Source organism: Chelonoidis abingdonii, chromosome 10 (genome assembly GCF_003597395.2).
Source record: "Chelonoidis abingdonii isolate Lonesome George chromosome 10, CheloAbing_2.0, whole genome shotgun sequence".
NCBI classification, from domain to species: Eukaryota; Metazoa; Chordata; order Testudines; family Testudinidae; genus Chelonoidis; species Chelonoidis abingdonii.
In genome coordinates, this window is record NC_133778.1 from 70,092,097 (window position 1) to 70,111,376 (window position 19,280).

The 19,280-nt window shown below is 36.6% G+C and overlaps 1 protein-coding gene across 1 annotated transcript in view; it reads left to right on the forward strand.

Moving 5' to 3' along the window:
- The window catches only part of HACD2 (3-hydroxyacyl-CoA dehydratase 2), a 45,213-nt gene extending 33,977 nt beyond the window's left edge, over positions 1–11,236 (forward strand). The window contains exons 5-7 of the mRNA XM_032797039.2: positions 3,683–3,804; positions 4,990–5,168; positions 7,923–11,236. Of these exons, the coding sequence (XP_032652930.1) occupies positions 3,683–3,804; positions 4,990–5,168; positions 7,923–8,005 (384 nt within the window). The 3' untranslated portion in view covers positions 8,006–11,236. The remainder of the gene's footprint in view (positions 1–3,682; positions 3,805–4,989; positions 5,169–7,922) is intronic.
- The last annotated feature ends 8,044 nt before the right edge of the window (positions 11,237–19,280 follow it).

Below are 19,280 nucleotides of genomic sequence, written 5' to 3' on the forward strand. Positions count from 1 at the left end.
AAAAGAGTTTTAATGAGTGCAAATGACTTTTGAGGATGGCATTAGGCTGCTGGGTTTGTAAAGTCTTGCTGTCCCTTTTTGTGCTCCCCTGGGTTACTTCCTTGTAAGGAAAAGAGAGGGAATGATACTTTTGCTGAATTAACCGTAGCTGTGTCTAATCAAATAAGACTCTTGAGATATTGTTTAGTAAATCAAGCCCTTGAGGTTTGGTAATGTGCCTCTTGGACAAATTCAAACGTCTAATTCAGTTAAAGTGTCCAAAAACGCAGAACAAGGAGTTCTAGCCATGATAAATAGATTTCCAGTATGTCTGTCAGTAAGTAACTGGTACCTAATTCTTTGTGGTGATATAAAGAACTTAGCCAAAAACGATCAAGAAAATGAATACTCAATCTGTGGCTTTGCTGCAAAGAGAAGACTGTTGGTTGAGAACAGTTTTAAAACAGCTCAGGCATGCCTCCTGCTGAACTGGCGTCTACCATTGTTTGACCAACAGGTGTGGAGGCTGGTTTGACAACATTTCTAAGACATCATCCACATTGGTTGGTTAAATGGCCTTAGCAATGATTGGTAGAGCAGTGTTTCATGTTTTCATATACAGCTTTCTTGGTGTACATAGGGAATGAGAGGACTATGACTTCAGAAATCAATGGCAACAGAAAAGTTATACCATAGAATTAGATCAGAGCTATCTAGGTTCTTTTCCCCACTTATGTCAGTATTTTTCATCACCCACTCCAAGGACCAGTTTCTTGGCACCCTTTCCCCTTACTCCCACCATTTGATGCTCCTCTAGTGATAATTTATTTCCCACATCCACAGTAATCCACCCCTCCTCCTTGATTTAAGGGACAGAGATCAGAACAGCATGTGAATCTTAACTTTCATCAGGGTCCATCCTTTTCCCAACACAAAATAAACTGGCAAACTTGAACTCACCAAATGCTGCTCCTGATTTGACCAGAAGGGGCAGCTATTGAATGCTTTGAAACTGCCTGTCCCTGGAAATAGTACCACCTGTGCAATGCTCCTAATTCTCTCCATTTTAAGGAGTAAGCTTTGCTACTGATATTTGTGAAGTAGCACCCAAAGCTCCCAAAGAGGATTTAGGACTCCATTTTGCTGCGTGCTGTAGAAATATGTAGGAAAGCCTGGTTCCTGCCATGAAGAACGAATACACACACACACACATATATTATTGGTGGGATTGGTATACAACATACAAGCAACATGATCGTGAATAATAGCAAAAATGTTTTCTGGGGTTGCTGTTTTTTCTTATGTAATGCCATTTGTTGTTGCAGTCTGTGTGTATTAAAATAACATCTTTTTTTTGTGTGTTGTCCCATGAGCTTTTGACAAGCAAACATATGATCAGCCCTGTTTACGAGCAAATGTTTTCCCTATGCCCATATATTTTCTTGTTCCTCTTATTCTGTGTGTGCATGTACTTTACCCAGGGTGAATTGTATGGGTGTACCACCCACACCTACTGACTTCCTTTTCCTCTTGTAAGAGTTGGAGAAAAAAGGAAAATGTGCAAGTACCAGTTGGTGAGCTGTTTTGCTTTTGTTGATCTAACGACCAGTGACATAGAGCTTATGGTGTTCACTAATAGAGAAAATTCATGACATTTTTCTCCTGGAAGAAAACTGTACATAAAAATGTTCGCTGAAATAAGCTATGTATTAGAGATTGCATCCATTTGAAATGCAGTTTTGTGGACACATAAGCTGCCCCATTATTGCTGTCCCTTTTTGAATGTGTGCTTCCAAATCTAAGCTTTCTTTTTAAAAAAAAATCTTATTGTTGTGAAAATAAATTTCAAAATGTGAATTGAGTGAAACTGATGCAGTGATGTCTTCCTGAAACAGTATGTCTTAGAAGAGTAAAATGGCCTATTCTTCTTGTGTATTTCAGTGTATTTACAGTGAAACCTAATGATAGTTTACATATCAGTGTTAACTATTTCACTGCTCCTAGTTTTAGCAGAAATTACACTGGATGTAGTAGCAGAAATTGGGACAAGGTGCAGTGAGGCAGATAGTTGTCAAGTTTAATGAGGTAGCTAATGAATCCTCCCACACACAGACACACACGCAGACACACAAAGGTTGGGGACGAGAGGGAAAAGGAGATGTATTTTTTTTTTGCAGTGCCAAAAGTTTCAGCCTCCTCAGTAATGCACAAAACTCAGATAGAACCCCATGCCTCCCTCAGTGCCAAAAGCTCTAGCTTCTCAGATGAAGCTATCAACCTCCAGGTTCCCACTTGACAACTTCAGTAATGCAGTTAATGCTTTTTCATACACTACATGCATCATGCTGAAAACTAAATATTTAGGGCAGTGTAAATGTATAAGGCTCCCATCAGCATAGTATCTGAGCACCTCACAGTTTTTAATGTATTTATCTTCACAACACACATGTGAGGTAGGGAAGTATTATTGTCCCTATTGTACAGATGGGGAACTGAGGCACGGAGAGGCTAAGTGATTTGCCCAGTCAATGGACCATCCTCCCTCTCCTAACTAAACCTAATAACCCTCCCCCTGAGGTTTGGGAGGCGATAGGGGATGGGTACAAGCCTGGGGATTCAGGCAGTGGAAAATTATTCCATGGGGCTTTTGCACATCATTTAGGCCAGTGGTTCCCAAACTGAGGTTCGCGAAATGTTACAGGGGGTTCTCAGGAAAATATTCCCTAATGGCAGACAGAGCTGTCCCTACAGACCCCGGGCAGCACGGGGCCAGCAGCCTGGAGCCCCTGGACTTCCAAGAGCTAAGCAGTTCTATCACACTGAAGAGTTTTAAACTTCAAGACTCCTTATGAGAATTGGAAAGGGAGATGGATATTTTTTGCTGTTTTTAAAATTAAATAGGCAGCTAGTATTGTTTTTAAAATAATTATGAAGAACATGTTTAAGCTTTGTTGTAACGTGAATTGTTTGCCTGGACTGCTCCAAGACCCGAATGCTTGTGTAGGAGGAACTCTGAGTTGGTTTCTTCAATACATACATGCTTTCACATCTGATACTCCTTGATGAAACATAGGAGCCTTGTCTTATGACAGGCTTATTCAAAGTGATACAAGTTACGAAAGTGAGATCTTGGAAGAGTGTTGCCGTTTTCATAATGTAATAAAAATACTGTAATGATAAATTATAATTAATAATAGTGTGTAATAAGCATGTCATTAAAAACAAATTTTATATTTCCAAGATCACTGCTTTTATAATTTATACTCAGGTAAAGGAGACAATCCCTGGAAATATTCATTTTTAGGAGGGGGGTCGCAAGACTTGACATTTTAGTGAAAGGGGTTCACAGGTTGTTAAACTTTGGGAACCACTGATTTAGGCCTAGTGTGTTGCATAGGATGGTGGGGGCATCAGTGTAGCTCATAGTGATAAGAGGTTGGTTTCCATACTTTTAAATTATATTTTCCATTTTTCTTTGGAATTTTTCACTATTGGGAGAATATTTAGAATTAACAAGGAAAACTATTACTAAAGCACCATGTTGATCTTCAAGTGAATCTTGGGAACTCACTTTCTTAAATGAAGCAATAAAACAAGGTGCAAGGGTGGATTATTTTGAGAACTATTTCTTGTCATGTGAGTAGTTAACAATTTATAATTTCTGAAGTTGTTGTACTGTATATTTTCTTCCTCTCTTTAATAGGTACAGAATGAAGATAGTGTCCTCTTATTTGTTATTGCCTGGACGATCACTGAAATTATCCGTTACTCCTTTTATACATTTAGCCTATTAAACCACCTCCCTTACCTCATCAAGTGGGCCAGGTAAGATGCATAAAAGGAAGGTTGACCTTTGCAGATATTTTACCGATTTGACAGGAAAGTTTATATAACCACACAGAAAATTAGTCTAGTAAGCATGGAAAATAATTGTTGTACACAACATTATTGATTATTAGCTGACAGTAACCACCTCATAGCCACAAATGGATATGTCTCTGGGTCCAGCTGTTGCTCCCTTCAGGCAATTTGTGTGCTTAAAATCTGTTAAACAGAAGTTGACATTAACGATCTTTAATATTCATAGTGAATATGAGTTAATATGAGTGAATATTGCTTCTGAGTCCTCCTGCTAAATTATATAGTTTTTAAAGTAATTTTCTTTTTTGTATGTGTCTTTCACATAGTAGTGAGGAAAGAACATAAAGAAACGTCAGTCATCCTGTTACAAGTTTCTCTGTTATCTTTTAATAAACTAATTTTGGTAGCTGAACATCAGAGATATAATAAATGTGTCAAATTTCTTTATCTTACAACAGGCTCCTATATTATCTGTGCTACAAGTATCTCTATTTTAAAGGAACATGACATTTAAAAATCTAATTTCTGTCTGAAAATGTTTATTTACTATTGTTATAAGTTACTCCCTGTTATAAGATGACTGTAACTGAAAGAGGGAAGAAAAAATTTACAGCACTCTGTATATAGTCAGTTTTGCTGTTTCCCCGTTTTAGACAGTTTCTTTTGTTTGTACAGATCTTTTATATAGCAGTAAGGCAAAATGTCTTTTTAAAAGGCAGATGTGATGGAAAATCCTCTAGTTGGCAGTGGCTCAGGGACAGGTGTTGTACCTGAAACTACTTTTAACTCATTCTAGACAAGATTTCAAGCAGATATGGACTCTTAAGTTAACTATCAATAGCAGGTGGTTCAGAAATGTGAATTACAATTTTACAGGGTTATATTCAAATATAATTTGCAGCTTATCAAAGGCACTTCTGCATTCAGTGAAATTTGATTGTTGGTCTGAACATTTTACCTTGGAGATAGTAACGTCACTTTACTGTGCTCTAATCAAATACCAATTAATACTGAAATAAAAAGGCAAATATTAAATTTGTTTGTGGTTATTGAAAAGTGGAGTAACCATAACATAATTTAACAAATAATTTCACTTATAAGAGCTTCGGACTGATTTTTTTATGTCTTTCCCTAAACCTTTTGTTCTAGGTACACACTGTTCATAGTACTGTATCCAATGGGAGTCTCAGGCGAATTACTCACAATATATGCTGCTTTGCCCTTCGTCAGACAGGCTGGCTTGTATTCCATTAGCTTACCTAACAAATACAATTTTTCCTTTGATTACTATACGTTCCTGATCCTGGTTATGATCTCTTATATTCCAAGTAAGTACACCATTATGTTAGGGTTTTGTGTGAAAACAGTATATGCAAAGCTAACTGAGAAACTGAGTGATTAAACTGTATGCATAGCTAGCTAGCTTTGCAGGTAGCAACATACCTTTCTGAAAGTTTCTTAAAGAAAAGAGATCAGACAAAAGTAGAACTACAGCAGTCAGCATTTGCCAGTGTTTACCACAGAATGGTAATGGAAAAATTAGTTTTTTTTATCTATACTTGAAATATAAAATAATTGTAGTAGCTTTTGGCAAATGTTGACTTTTTAAATTTTTTTTCTCTCTGCCACTCTCTGTCATTAGTTGTTCTGAACACAGAGTTAGTCTATAGTTATAAACAATTTATTTATTTTTGGGTTATCTCTTCATGACTTTTCCAGTAGTTAAGTAAATGAGTGGCAGATTTGCTATCCTCACAAAAACTTCAGAGTAGTGCACTTTTGCTCAAACAAAAACAGTGGGGAACACTGTTTGTACTCATCAGGATGCTTCTTTAGCTATCTTATCTTGAGGGGGAGAGGCAGTATGACTCATAATTTAGAAAGCTATAATGGGTAGGTCTTGTTTTTCTTTGATCTGTGGTGTTTTAAAGTAAAAGACCTATAACCAATACTGTTATGCCCTTATGAGTCTAAAATTCAAAAGAATGTAATGATAATGCTATTGGTGTCTATTTAGCTATTTCTACAGCTGTTTTTTCTCTGAAGTTTTTATTATCTATGTAGCCTTCTAGTCTATGCAGAATGATGCATCGTATCCTAAGTAAGATTTAAACTTGAGCAGTGTTGAATTCTACAATCAGCGCTTATAATTTTCTAAGTAAGGCTTCTTATGAATCTTGATGTCACAAAAGTCATAAACTTTTCCATCTGCTATGAAAACTGCATTTCATTCATTTGTGTCTGAGAATAATATATTTGGCATAGCTCCAAAGATGCCGAGTAACTTTGGATTTATTTACATAAAAAGAAGGGAAAGTCTCACTCTTTCACTTCCATCCATCCACTGGAATAGTTGGATTGTAGTTGGTGGAACCAAGTGGGGTGGTGGAAACTGAGCCTTCAAAACAATTTATCTAGATCTCACCCTTAAAATAGCTCAGTTTTGGGGCAGCACTTGCCCTTTCGATATGTTCTGTTTCCAATGTAGATTCATCAGTGTATTCAAATATGTACAGAATTTTTGAACTAATAATCCAACAATGTGAATTTTTTTTAATCACCCTGGTAGATAAGCATCAAAACATTCATGATATATGTCTGCTATTGTTCAACTTGTACTAGGTGTCTTCTTGCAAAAACTTGTAGGCTTTGATATTTTGGTAGCACATGAGAATTAAGATTCAGTTGTCAAATCAGTTTATTCAGTTCATTCTCCCTGACCAACTTCACAAGTCTGCTATCCCTCCACAGAAGCCCCACACTTTTTTATGGAAGTCTGTCTAAGCCTGGAGAAAATAAACATAGGACCTAATGAATGCTCTTTTCCTGACCCTAAATTCCCACTGAAAACTTCAGAAATACTGGGGTTACAGTGACAGAAAAATTTTGAAAACTTCCTCATTGAAAGTAATACAATTAATTTTCCTTATAGTTGCAACTCCACTTCATGAAAACCTTTAGTTTTAAAATGAAGGTCCTGTCAAATTAGCTTCGAACCAAAATAATTCTCATATGAAAATCTTGATTGCTCATAATGGATCCTATGCATGACAGACTTCCTGCATTTGTTCAAGTTTCATTGGAATAATTATGCAACAATGTGTTTCTTACCAAGTTAATGAATGTATTCATCAACACTAGTTTCCCTGGAGTGCAGTAGTTTTAATCTGGAATTCAATCAAGTGGGAGACAAACTAAAGCGGGATAGGGAGGAGAGGATATGTGAGAAACAAAGTGAAAGAAGTTGGAGCAAAGAGTGCTAATTTATAACCAACCACCTTGAAACCTTTTTAGTGCACAATTTAAATACCCATGTGCTGAGCTATTTTGCATAACAAACTCTTGTAATACACAATTGATGTAAACTAGGCTGACACTAACCTTAACAGGCTCATATGGTTCACTAGGATGAACTGATCTTGAGCTCATGTTTAGAACTAATATTCAGGCTTGTTTAGCTGTTCATATCATATGTGCGTGATCTCAATCTCACATTTTGTTCTCCCATTCTGCAAATACTATAACTTATTGTATAAATACAATTTTACTCCACTCTGATCCTATGCATCTCCTTCAGGATCAAAGAAACTGTACCCAATTTGTTGTCTTTGAGATCTATTTCTCTCCTTTCCCCCACCCCCACCCCCTTCAAGAATCTATTCTTCCTGTTCTGTGCGCAGTTCAGGAACCCTTTTTATCCTATGTGTGTTTTCAGCTCCTAGTTAGATATATAGTCTGGCAAACTCACTGTGATGCCAGTGTTCTGCTGTGTAATCTTGACTGTTCATGCATACTTTGAAGTGAAGATCTACATTGGGTCATGCAGAAAAATAATGTAGTATTTTGTCTGTGAACTAAAAAAAAAAAAACATACTGGCAAAAATTGAAGCATGGTACTTGAAGTCTGTAGGGAGAATAGTGTGCATCATCCACTGCGCCTCTATTTTTCTCTGATTTTTTGAGAAAGTGGATAAGTGATCTGTTATTTTCTAAGAGACCTTGAATGTATGACTATAAGTGTGCCATGTTCAAACACAAACCTGATTTCATACTTTTTATTTACATGTCTATTCTCTTTTCAGTCTTTCCTCAGTTGTATTTCCATATGCTACATCAGAGGAGAAAGGTACTTTCCCATACTGAAGAACACAAGAAATCTGAATAATTCCAGCTCTTTTTCAGAACTTTTCACACACCAAAATGCTGCAGACTTTCAGTAACCCAGCACATTTATACAAAATAAACCAGGAGTGTAAAAATTAAATCAGAAGTTTAAAAAAAAAACAAAAACTTAGAAATAACGAATGTGATGATTTTGTTGAAATTTCACCATGTAAAACACTAGAATATCATTTTCAGCATGCACTGCTATAAGAAATGTATGTGGCTTTGACTTTTTAGCCTTTTATCTTTCTTTAATATATATGCTAACAAGACTTCAATTTATCACTTGATACCAGGCAGTTACCATGTGAGTGATAAAGTGGTACCCACTAAGTGCAGTGCTTGAATTGGGATTTTATTATTATTGTCATTGCTTTTTAAAAGCGCTTGACTGCATGCCAGAAATTGTATGTATTGCTGTAGAGGCAAACTATATTCTCTGGAATGCTCTAAGATTTTGGCTGGGACTCCAGTAACCAGGCAGATTGCTTAAATCTAGCAAGAGAATTTCCTAACTCGAAAGGCAAGTGGGAGGGACAGCAGGGAAGCAATTATTGAAACTGAAGGGAAATGTGATTCTCTACGATTTAAATAGTATGGTGTCCTACCAGCATATGTTATCTAAAGATTTAACTGTTTGTTTACGTCAAGCTCTGTTCCAGTACTGTCCCTATAGAGCTATAATACTGCTCTGAAATATTAAAACTGCCTTGAGTACAGCAGCCTCAGATCACTTCTTTGAAATACATAGAGGGGGAAGTGTAATTTTAATTTTTCTGAAATAATTGGGTAAAGCAATGTCATCAGTCGTGGACCTGTACAGAGTGATATCAGGACATGTCACTCGCTTGCTCAGTGTTTTCCTCCCTTTATGGCTTTAAATTATCCCGATAACTTCTGTTTTCCACTAGCTCATTTAACAACCTCTTTCGTTTACACACTTGTAAACAGAGAGGATTCAAATACATTTCTGACTTTCAACTTTAAGAATAAATGTACACAATCACAGTCTAAATATGTTTTATACAGAGCCTTTTTTCCAAATTTTGTTTGGCCACTTGAACTTAAAGATGCTTAGGCAATAATTTCAGTGATACTGTTAAATCTAATTTTAATGATGCTAGTAAGCCAAACATTTTTTTTTTTTTAAACGTAGTCATTCATAGAGGGGCAGTATTTCCATGCACAGATTTATAGTTACATTTATTTTAGGTTTTTCTAAAGAAGACAAAAACTAAATCTTTTCATTACTATTTTTTATTTTTGTTGGTAACACTGCTTCTTGCTCCATTGAAAAAGTACAGCTGAATTTTATCAGTGCTCAAAATGGTAAAGAGCTTTTGATACGTAAATAGCTAAACCTTATTATGCAGCACAAATGATACCATGGCAGCACTGGAGAGGGGAGAAAATTTAGAGATAATAGTATTGGTCTGTTTTAGAGAAATATAGCTGTTTGATTTACTGTACAAAATAATGTAAATGTACATCTTTGTTGACCAATAAATCTCCCCCTACCCCCTTCAAATTGGCTATCCAGGTTAATTATAGCCTGTGTTTTCAAAGGGAGGCATCCAAATATATACATAGACACTTAAATCAAAATGGCCTGACTTTCACAAGTTCTCAACATACACAACTCCCATTGATATCAGTAGGAATTCTGGATGCTCAATTCCTTTGAAAATCAAGCCACTTTGATTTAGGTGGCTAAATATGGAGTTAGGAGTCTAACTTTAGACTCCCATGTCTAAACATTTTGGCCTATGTGAATGATATATGAAATGGGATACGTTAGCTATATTCCTGGGAAGGAGGTTTGTACAATAGTTCTAATTAGATGGCTTTGGGTTTGTTAAGAAGCAAAGAGATTGCCACAGATCTTTGAGAATGGGGAGAAGGCTCTATATAATTACCTATTTAGTTAAATAAGTTTTTATATTTTGTCATTTTATCACTTCTGTACCAATAACACAATACCATATATAAAGGTAATTGACCACACATGTAAATGAACCTCTACCTTATTTAAAAAAACAGAGCTAGCATTCCCAGATGAGATTTCTTATAACCCAAACAATTTATTTTTCACATCATCAAACAAAAATCTATTCAAGAATTCAATACTCCGCATTTTCAACATGTAAAATGCATTCCTGCTGTACTTACTCAGAATAAGCTCCTATTTAACTTGGTAGAAGTTCATCCTGAATTAGGACTGCAGAATCAGGCCCCAAGATAACTTTTTAATAACTGGTTTCTTTGTTTATTATATTAATTTTCTTTTTATAAAATGAGAATGAACATACATTCTGTGAAGTGTGTATCTTTCACTGAAATTTAATTCAATTTATGTGAACCTAATAGTGAAGGGTTTCATAGGTACTTTATTTGGTATAATCTAGAGAGTTCTTTTTCGTACCCTATTTATTTGACTCATGTATTTTCTCCCTTCCATTGGTATCATCAAACTGCTACAGCAGATATCTGCTTCTAGTGTGATGGTTTTCATGATGTTCATAATAGTTTGTAGACGGGTAACTAACTAGAGTCCTTCCATGCTTCTTTATCCAAGTTTGTCATTACATGGAAGAAACACCATGGTCCTTCCTAGCAGAGAATGTATACCTGGAGTTGTAGAAATTTTCATAGTGTAATTTACAGTAAAATGCAGATTAAAGGTGCAGATAAACAAATTGTAATTTTTCACAATGTGATGTTTCTAGCAAAGATTTTTTTTATTTACCAGTGAAGGTTGGCATTTGTGTGGACTAATCTGCAAAGTCATTTTAAAGTCATCTTTCAAGATACAAATATTCATGAATAGACATCGAATCAGGTATATGTTGGTGCATATTGATATAAAGAAATTTGGATGAAAACTGTACATTATATACAGTTGTTTTTGTATTTTTTGTATGTTGTGAAGAATAAAATTGTAATTTTATAAGTCTTTGATTCACTAAGATAATTATAAGTTTAAATGTATTTTTTTTTGTATATGTAGGAACCAAATATTACATGGAGCTCTGAAATACTAAACTTAAGACTTTTATGCATGTTTGGAAGATATTTCTACGAGATGTTAATGTAGTGAAACAGTTTGTTCACTAAATATTAGTTTGTGTTGTTGCATTGTGTAATAAATGGATTCTGTGCTCTGTGCGTGGATTTGAACTACTGACCAGTGATACTAATTGCTGTAATCCAAATAATAAAATGATGGATGAAATATGGAGTGTTGGTAGTATGTAAGGAAAAAAGCATAAATATATTTGAGTATGCCATACCAGTCGGTTAATCCTTAGTAGTTATTGTTGTGTACTGTACGCAATATATTTTTTTCTCGCACTTTGTAGGAAAATTTTTGGATTCATAACTTTTTGCACTCAAACAGAAGATGGTCTAAACTTAAAATGTAGTAATTAACATTTTATTTTTCAGTTTTTGGAAATGTCCATTACAATGTGTTGAGAACACGTACAGGTCCTTGAATAGAATGAGAGATTTTTTGCTTTTCAATTGCTATCTGTACTATCGCAGATAAGTACAGCTATTCTATAAGCACCAGTAATTACAATTATTCGAAATACAATGGAATGTTTTAACAAATGCAATAGAGTGTTTGGGAGTTCACTTACTAAATATACTGCAAAGTGTTTGCTACCAAGGCAGCTTTCTGGATATTGTCTTAAAGTTTTTAACACTTCTTGGGAGAAAGATTTTAAATATCTATGAAAATTAATGGAATCTAGCTAATATGTTGTAAGCCTCTAACAGGACCTGAGTAATGGTTGCAAAGTAAGTTATTCTATTCTAGCCCTATGTTTCGCATAGAATTCCACAACTACAGTGATTTTTTTTGTTTGCAAAAAGGATAAAATAAAGGACTGTTTTCATGCCCTGTAAAAGCATATGCCTCATGTATGACAGCTGTGACTTAGCACAACTAGTGTGTAATTCAAAACTTCCTTTTCTAACTTTGCTGTTGATGTACAGTGGTTAGGCTGAGCTCTTCCCAGCTTTGCCTTAGCATAACTAATGGTCAATATTTTCAGGGTCCCCCATCATATTTATTTTACCGAATCAGAGAATACAGCAAATATGGAGGCAATACTAATTACCTAGGGTAAAATCTAAAGGCTTTTAAGTATGAGCACCTTGTTTACAGGGGAATTGTTTAAAAAATAATATTTAAGTGACGGGCCATGGCAGTTGATGGCCTGAAACTCAGGAAAAGCTTTGCGCTGGGGTAGGCATAAAATAAAAAGGTGTGGATTTCTACACAATTCCCTTTTATTTAGTATGGAGAGGGCATTTCTGGAGGGCCAGTTCTCTTGCCCTTAGAGATGATGTTAGCCATCTGACTACCTGAATATTCCATTCAGCTTCCAATAGGTGTGAAATTCTATTCACCCAGTCACCTAAAGAGATGATTTTTATTTTTATTTTATTTTTATTTTGACAAATGAGGAAGATCTTTTCTCAGTATGATGGTAGCAGGTGAGCAAGTAGATTTTCTGCCTATGCAGGCAAAGTTTGTGACAGTTTTTCAAGGGTAGGTTATAATTAAGCAGTAATTACTGGTAGGAAGGGTACTCCTGGTAGTTACCGACTGAATGGATAACTTCAGACTGATTTAGTTGGTCACTAATTTCTAGATAATGCCCTACCCTAAGAATTTGATGGCTACTAAAGAGCCATTGAAAACAAAGTATTTATCTTCTTACATACTGAAAAATTAAGTTGGAGTGCATGCTGTCAGAGCTGTGGGATTCTCTTTACAGTGCTAGACTTGATGTACCAGTATGCTCACCAACTGGAAAACAGAAATTTCCTCTCAACACTCCATTGGTTTATAATTTAAGTAACCTTGTCTTCATTTCTTTAAAACCCTCAGTTATAAAGGGATGGCTTAAAATATGTATAAAGCCTTCCACTTGTAGGTCACCATTTCCAAGTCAGGACAATTCCAAAATGACACAATAGTTCAGCCTCTGTTGTATATCACCATCTGGGTATGTCTCATTTAATCATTTCCCTACCATTGCAGATGCCTTAGGCACCAGTGCACCTCAGTGCCTGCTGTTCTCTGCCTTTGGAACAATATTTAAGTCTCCTGAGGGCTGTAATACTGTGCTCTCATTCTGGTTGTTACATTGGGGGTGGAGGAGAGGACAGGGTAAGGGTGTTTAGTGGCCTGTGCTATACAGACGGTCAGAATAGATGATTTGGTGGCCTGAAATTCTGCCACTATGACATTAAATGTGTTCTCTCTTAATCCAGTTCCTTGTTTACAATCAATCCCAGCTACATGGTACTACTGGGGTTCCTTTACTGGAAATCTCTGCAGGGGGTTCCTCATATAGATGCTGAACTGTACCTGTCCCTGTGTGATAGCACCACTTCAGAGTTGAAAGCACCTAGCTATGATAGTTATGGATAAGATTGTACAGATGCTACCTGTTGTGAGGACAGACTGAGTCAGGCACCTTTCATAAGCACTAAAATCACTAAGTAAAAATACATTAAAAGATTGCAAAATCAAGCACTTGAAAAATAGGAAATGACAGAATTAAGGTTGCCTTTACAACCTTAATCCAGCCCTCTTGTGTGACTGCATTATGATAGGATGATTTTGTGGTTGAGGCAGCTGAATGTTACCCTGAAGAATTAAAGAAATGGAATTTTTAAACTGTGTCCCTTTAATTCAGTTCTATATTTGTAACATCCACTTAAAAGCTAATCCTGCATTTCTTGTGGCTTTAAAATGCCCAAGAATGCTTCATTTTGGGATTGCAGAAACAGGTCCTTAATCAGCAAGATGATATCCATTTAGCATAAGATTGTTCTAAGAAATCACTTTGTGTATGTTTTTCAGTTGCTCTTCATTATTGTAAAGTTCTGCAAGCGTACACAGCACTACATACAATGGAGAAAGACAAAGGTCCCTGGTGCTGGGAGCTTACAATCTGTGACAAATGACAAAATGCCAGTACAAAGATGAGATGTAGAATGGTTCAGGTGCCAGAGGGCATGGAGGAATTGAGGGTGGTGGGACTGACCTAACAAAGCTTCAAGTGAGTATTAATAGGGTTACTCCAACCAGCTTATAGAACAGTTATTTTAGTTATGCTGCAAACAACTTTTGCTGAAATGTTTTTCCTTTTGCTGTGATAACAAAAATAGTACTTCTGGGTGTAGCTTTTTTCTAGCAATTAAGCTGTGCTCAAGAAATTCTTTAACATTTCAATCTCTCTTCCCTTAAATAAAGGAAGCAATTGGAACCAGTTTTATCCTCTAGAAACCACACTTATTTTGAACACACTGACCTTTTTGATGGTCTTTATTAATACAGAAAAGCTGTTACATGTTCATCAATTTTTAGCAGGACAAACAATTGTTTGTCCTGATATATGTTATATTAAAATAAATCATATCAGTTATATTAAAATAAATCCACTACATATCTCTAGGATCTGATTTTAAGAAATAAAATTGAAACATGCTTGCATAATTAAATAGCTTTTGGAACCCTAAAACGTTATTAAAATGAAGAATCACAGTCCATACTTCCACACTGACCTTTTTGATGGTCTTTATTAATACAGAAAAGCTGTTACATGTTCATCAATTTTTAGCAGGACAAACAATGTAAAAGCAGTTATTTTATGTAGTACAATGTAAAAGCAGTTATTTGGTATCAAATCAGTTAAAGTCAGGTATACAGTTAGCATCAGATCCAGTTGAGGTGATAGCTTTCTTATTGTTCTTTTTTTAAGAATTGCTTGCATGATTCCAATAATTTATTATTACAATGTACTACTTATCTTCTCTCACTATTTTGTAACCACATACCAGTTATATTAAAATAAATCCACTACATATCTCTAGGATCTGATTTTAAGAAATAAAATTGAAACATGCTTGCATAATTAAATAGCTTTTGGAACCCTAAAACGTTATTAAAATGAAGAATCACAGTCCATACTTCCACGTTCATTTCACTCTAGCTGATCTCACAGTATGATACAAAGCCCCTACTATACTTGTGAAAATTTAAAATAACTTTTTAATAAAAATCTTGGCTGTTTGTACTCTTTTTATTATTATTCCACTATTGCTTATTATCGAACTGTGGAAATGCCCTCTTGCACAATAGTTGTCTGTCACAGTGTGAGTATATTTCTATCAGTGTCACAGACATTGGGTGGGAGAAGACAACTAATTAGGGGTCTGATTCCAGTGAAAGCCCAGGGAAGCTGCTGGTGCTCAGCACTTCTGAAAATCGGGCTGATTATCTAGTTGCCTATGTCTGGATTTAGGTGCCTAACTTGGAGTATGTTGTCCCCAAGTCTCTCTACCTCTGTACCTATCTGTTACATGAGTACAATACTGCTACAGAGGTGAGGTAAGGCTTAGTCTTTCTAAAGCACTAAGATCCTTGCAGTCAAGGTGCCAGCATTAGGTAAAAGCGAAACAATCACTTGAGGTGTCTGCATTTATGTTAATGACAGGCTGCAATGTTTTCCATTGCATCTATATACATACCTCTCCCCACTTGATTGTTTTAAGGCTGACCCTGTGTGCCATGCCAGTGCAAATCCTTAATTCATCTTTTCTCAATTCTTAGAGACAGTGGCGTTCATAAAATGAAAGAAATCATTATAAATACATCCAGCTCAATAAGCAAGTTTTAAGTCTTTCTAGGATCTGTGCAGCTCACTTTCCTTGTGGGCTTGTTTCGCTTACAGAATAAAGGTCAGTTATGAGTCAGGCTGTTAGAAAGAAGACCTGGCTGTACTTTCACAGTGCCACTCTCTCCCTTGGTTTTTTCCTCCTGAATCATCACATGAGAAAGGGCTGGGAGACTATATAAAAGCAGCCTGAATGGAGTTTCAGCTTGTTCATGATGCAGTCGGATTCTGCAAATGCTTTGTGGTTCCAAGCATTTTGTGCCATGTAGGTGATGTCTTGATGAGGGAAATGTGAAATGTTTCAGGAGACCTTCACTGATACAGATGGCATGGACATTTCAGAGGTCAGGAACAATATTTTTGCAAACCTCATACAACAAATTAAGCCATTAAAAACAGAATATTTGCTACTTGCACTGGTGACATTTACTATGGCATTATGTTTCCCATTCCAAGTAAGTAATGGAGTGAGCAAACCTCCATCTTTAAGGTGCCCATTTGCACCTATTGCAACATTTTCCATTTCATGATATTGTAATATTTACATGCGACACTGCGTCTGGCTATGTAGTGAATGTCTATCTGTAAACGGGTGTTTTCCTCTGTAAGAACCAGCTGTGACATAATGTACCTTCATTCAGGTCCATTACTATACAGGCAGTTCCTTCAGGGCAGCTGTGAGCTACACAGGGAGCGTCTCCTCTTGCCAAGATATTTCTCCATGTAAAGACTTCCATGTTGGCAAACCATGGATCTGCTGCATGTCTACTTTTCTACAGCTACAGGATACTGTGCCTTTCTAGGCACTTCCGTACCTGAAATTTCTTTTTCGTTTTGATCTACAAAATAAAGAGTCTGAAAGGACCAATTTAGGAGAAAAAAATTAAGAACTGACACTATCTGGAGCTTGACTAAATGATGACTAAGGCAGGCTGGCAAAACTATCATGGATGTTTACTAGCAGAGGCACAAAATCCACTTTTCAACATTTACTTTTGTAATAACTAAAATATAATTACTTTTTTAATTATATGAGCAAGCAGATGAGTAGAATTCTGCAAGGCTGGACTAAGGTGTAGGGGACAGCATGTTATCTAGGTAAGAATGAATAACGTGTACTTATGCATTATATTGTCATAGTTATAGACACATTCATTGATCTGTGAGAGTTAGGCAGGTAGTTTACAAATCAGGAAACATACAGAGCGTAATATGCCTTAGCAAAGGTTACATAGCTAGTCAATAGGTGAAGTGGGGGCTAGAACTCAGTGGTTCTTGGCTCCCACATCAGTGCTTCATATATTAAGTCTATGGGATAATTTCCCAATGGAAGTGTTGGTAAAACATACTGTACGGAATAATCCTTTACTGGCAGGGGAGTGGACTAAATGACTTAGGTCTCTTCCCTGCATCCTAGTAAGAAGTTAGGCCTGCCTGTGTGAATTTAAAAAGGCAAGAAATCCAAATGGCTCTGTTGTTAGCTTTCTTCCTTGAATAGCTCTTCTCATAGCGCATGTTTGTGATATATTGCACATTTGGCTATTTTCAGTCTTAAGTCCAGGTGTGAATTTAGCTTGGGTTATTTTTATTTTTTATTACTGAAACACATTTTCAAAAATGATCAGTGGTTTCAGGTGCCTAGATTTTTCAGGTGCCCAACTCAGCCATGCTCAGCCATTTCTGACAATCAGGCACCTTTAAGTTGTCTCAGGCAAGTTGGGTACCTGAAATTAAATCACTTTTGAAAAATAGCCCTTGTGAACTTCCTGGAACTAAAATGTAAGTCATTTAAGTATTTTTCCTTCCCTGTTTCAGTCTCTGTTCCCCTGATCTATGATAGAGACAAGTAGGGTTGCCAATTTTGGTTAGATGTATTCCTGGAGATTTCATCACATTACTCTTAAATTTCTGGAGGTTTGCATTCCATCAACCTGGGTTTCTCCTTTCTTAGTCCATGGAGTTGTGTTGAAAGAAGTGGAAATTCAAAACTGAACAGGGGAGTTTTACTTCCAGAGCTATTTACCTGCCAGTTAATTATGTTCTTGGTTCATGAATTTGAACAGGTGGTCAAGTTTACAGTACATGCATATTAAGACGAAAGGTAAGTGTAATCCTTTTGGGGCCTTTTCTTACTATGTGTTTATATTGCCTACCATAATAGGGCCTCTATCATGACTCGAGCTGCTGGGCACTACTGTAATACAAATAAATAATTGCTTGCCTTTTTCATTGTTTCTGCAAGGTTGTGACTTGAAGTCTTGAATTATAGAGTTTATTAATTACCTGTACCAGGGTAGGATTGTGCTTTCAGTTAAGACAATTTGGAGTCCAGTGTGACACTAGTATCTGGCCCTTTTTCAGGAATAAGGGCTACATTATATTACTTCCAGTGCAAATTAATGCTTATGAATAATTTACCTGAAGATTGGCTACTTAGTGGGATCAAATTATTTCAGATACCACTTCAACAAGTTGAAATGTAAAGGTTTTTCTTCGAGTGCTTGCTTGTATTAGGTGTGTGTGCTTGCCATATGCACTGGTGCCAGACATTTTTCCCTTAGCAGTATCTGTAGGGGACTGACTCTGGCGCCCTCTGGAATGGCACCCACATGGCGAGGTATAATGGGTGCTGCCAGCTCCCCCCACCCTCAGTTCTTTCTTGGCGCCAGTGACTGTGCTGGAACTTCTGCTGCTTTGGCTAGCTTTCGCTTAGTTCAGCATGTCTCAAGAATAGTTTTATATAGTTTAGTATTTACCCTTAGTATTAGCTGTAGTTAATTGGTTCCAGATGGGACTCAGCCTAGGGATGGGGCATGCCCCGATCCTCAGGCTTTAAACCATGCGATCGTTGTAAGCAGCCCATGCCCATCATTGACCTGCATGTAAGCTGTTTAAGGTGTCCAGGAGAAAGACACATAAGCAACAAATGTCACATCTGTAAGTCGTTCAAATCCAGAATGAAAAAAGAGAGAGACATCCATCTCAGGGCACTTCTGATGGAGTTGGCACTGACCCTGGCATCAGAGCTGAGGGCTGGCACTTCAGTTGAGAATCAATCGATTGCAGATATCAGCTTAAAAGATATGTTTTAGGAGTATAATTTTAAAAAAATCCTACTATATAACATTCTATGTGACTCATGCATGTTCTTCACAGCCTGATGGGTGCCCCCAAAACACATCTAATTCCAAAAGCGACAATGAAGCAATGTGCTAAACATAAAGAATATATGACTGCTTTCTAGAAGGTCTCTGGTCTGGTAGACTGAAGGCTGGTATAAAGTGTTTGAGAAAGTAGGTAAGGCTCTGATCACTGTTTACATGCTGATCAGTATTATTTCCTTGTTTCTTCTGTTGGTGTTGTGACACTACACCCCATATTTTTCATAGAAATATTATTATGATATGAATATGGCATAACTAAAATATATTTATTTTATGCAAGACGAGTCATGTAAGGTATCATTGGAAAGGTTATGTTCTTCGAGTGCTTGCTCATATCCATTCCAGTTAGGTGTGCGCGTGCCGCGTGCACGTTCGTCGGAGAAACTTTTACCCTAGCAACACTCGGTGGGCCGGC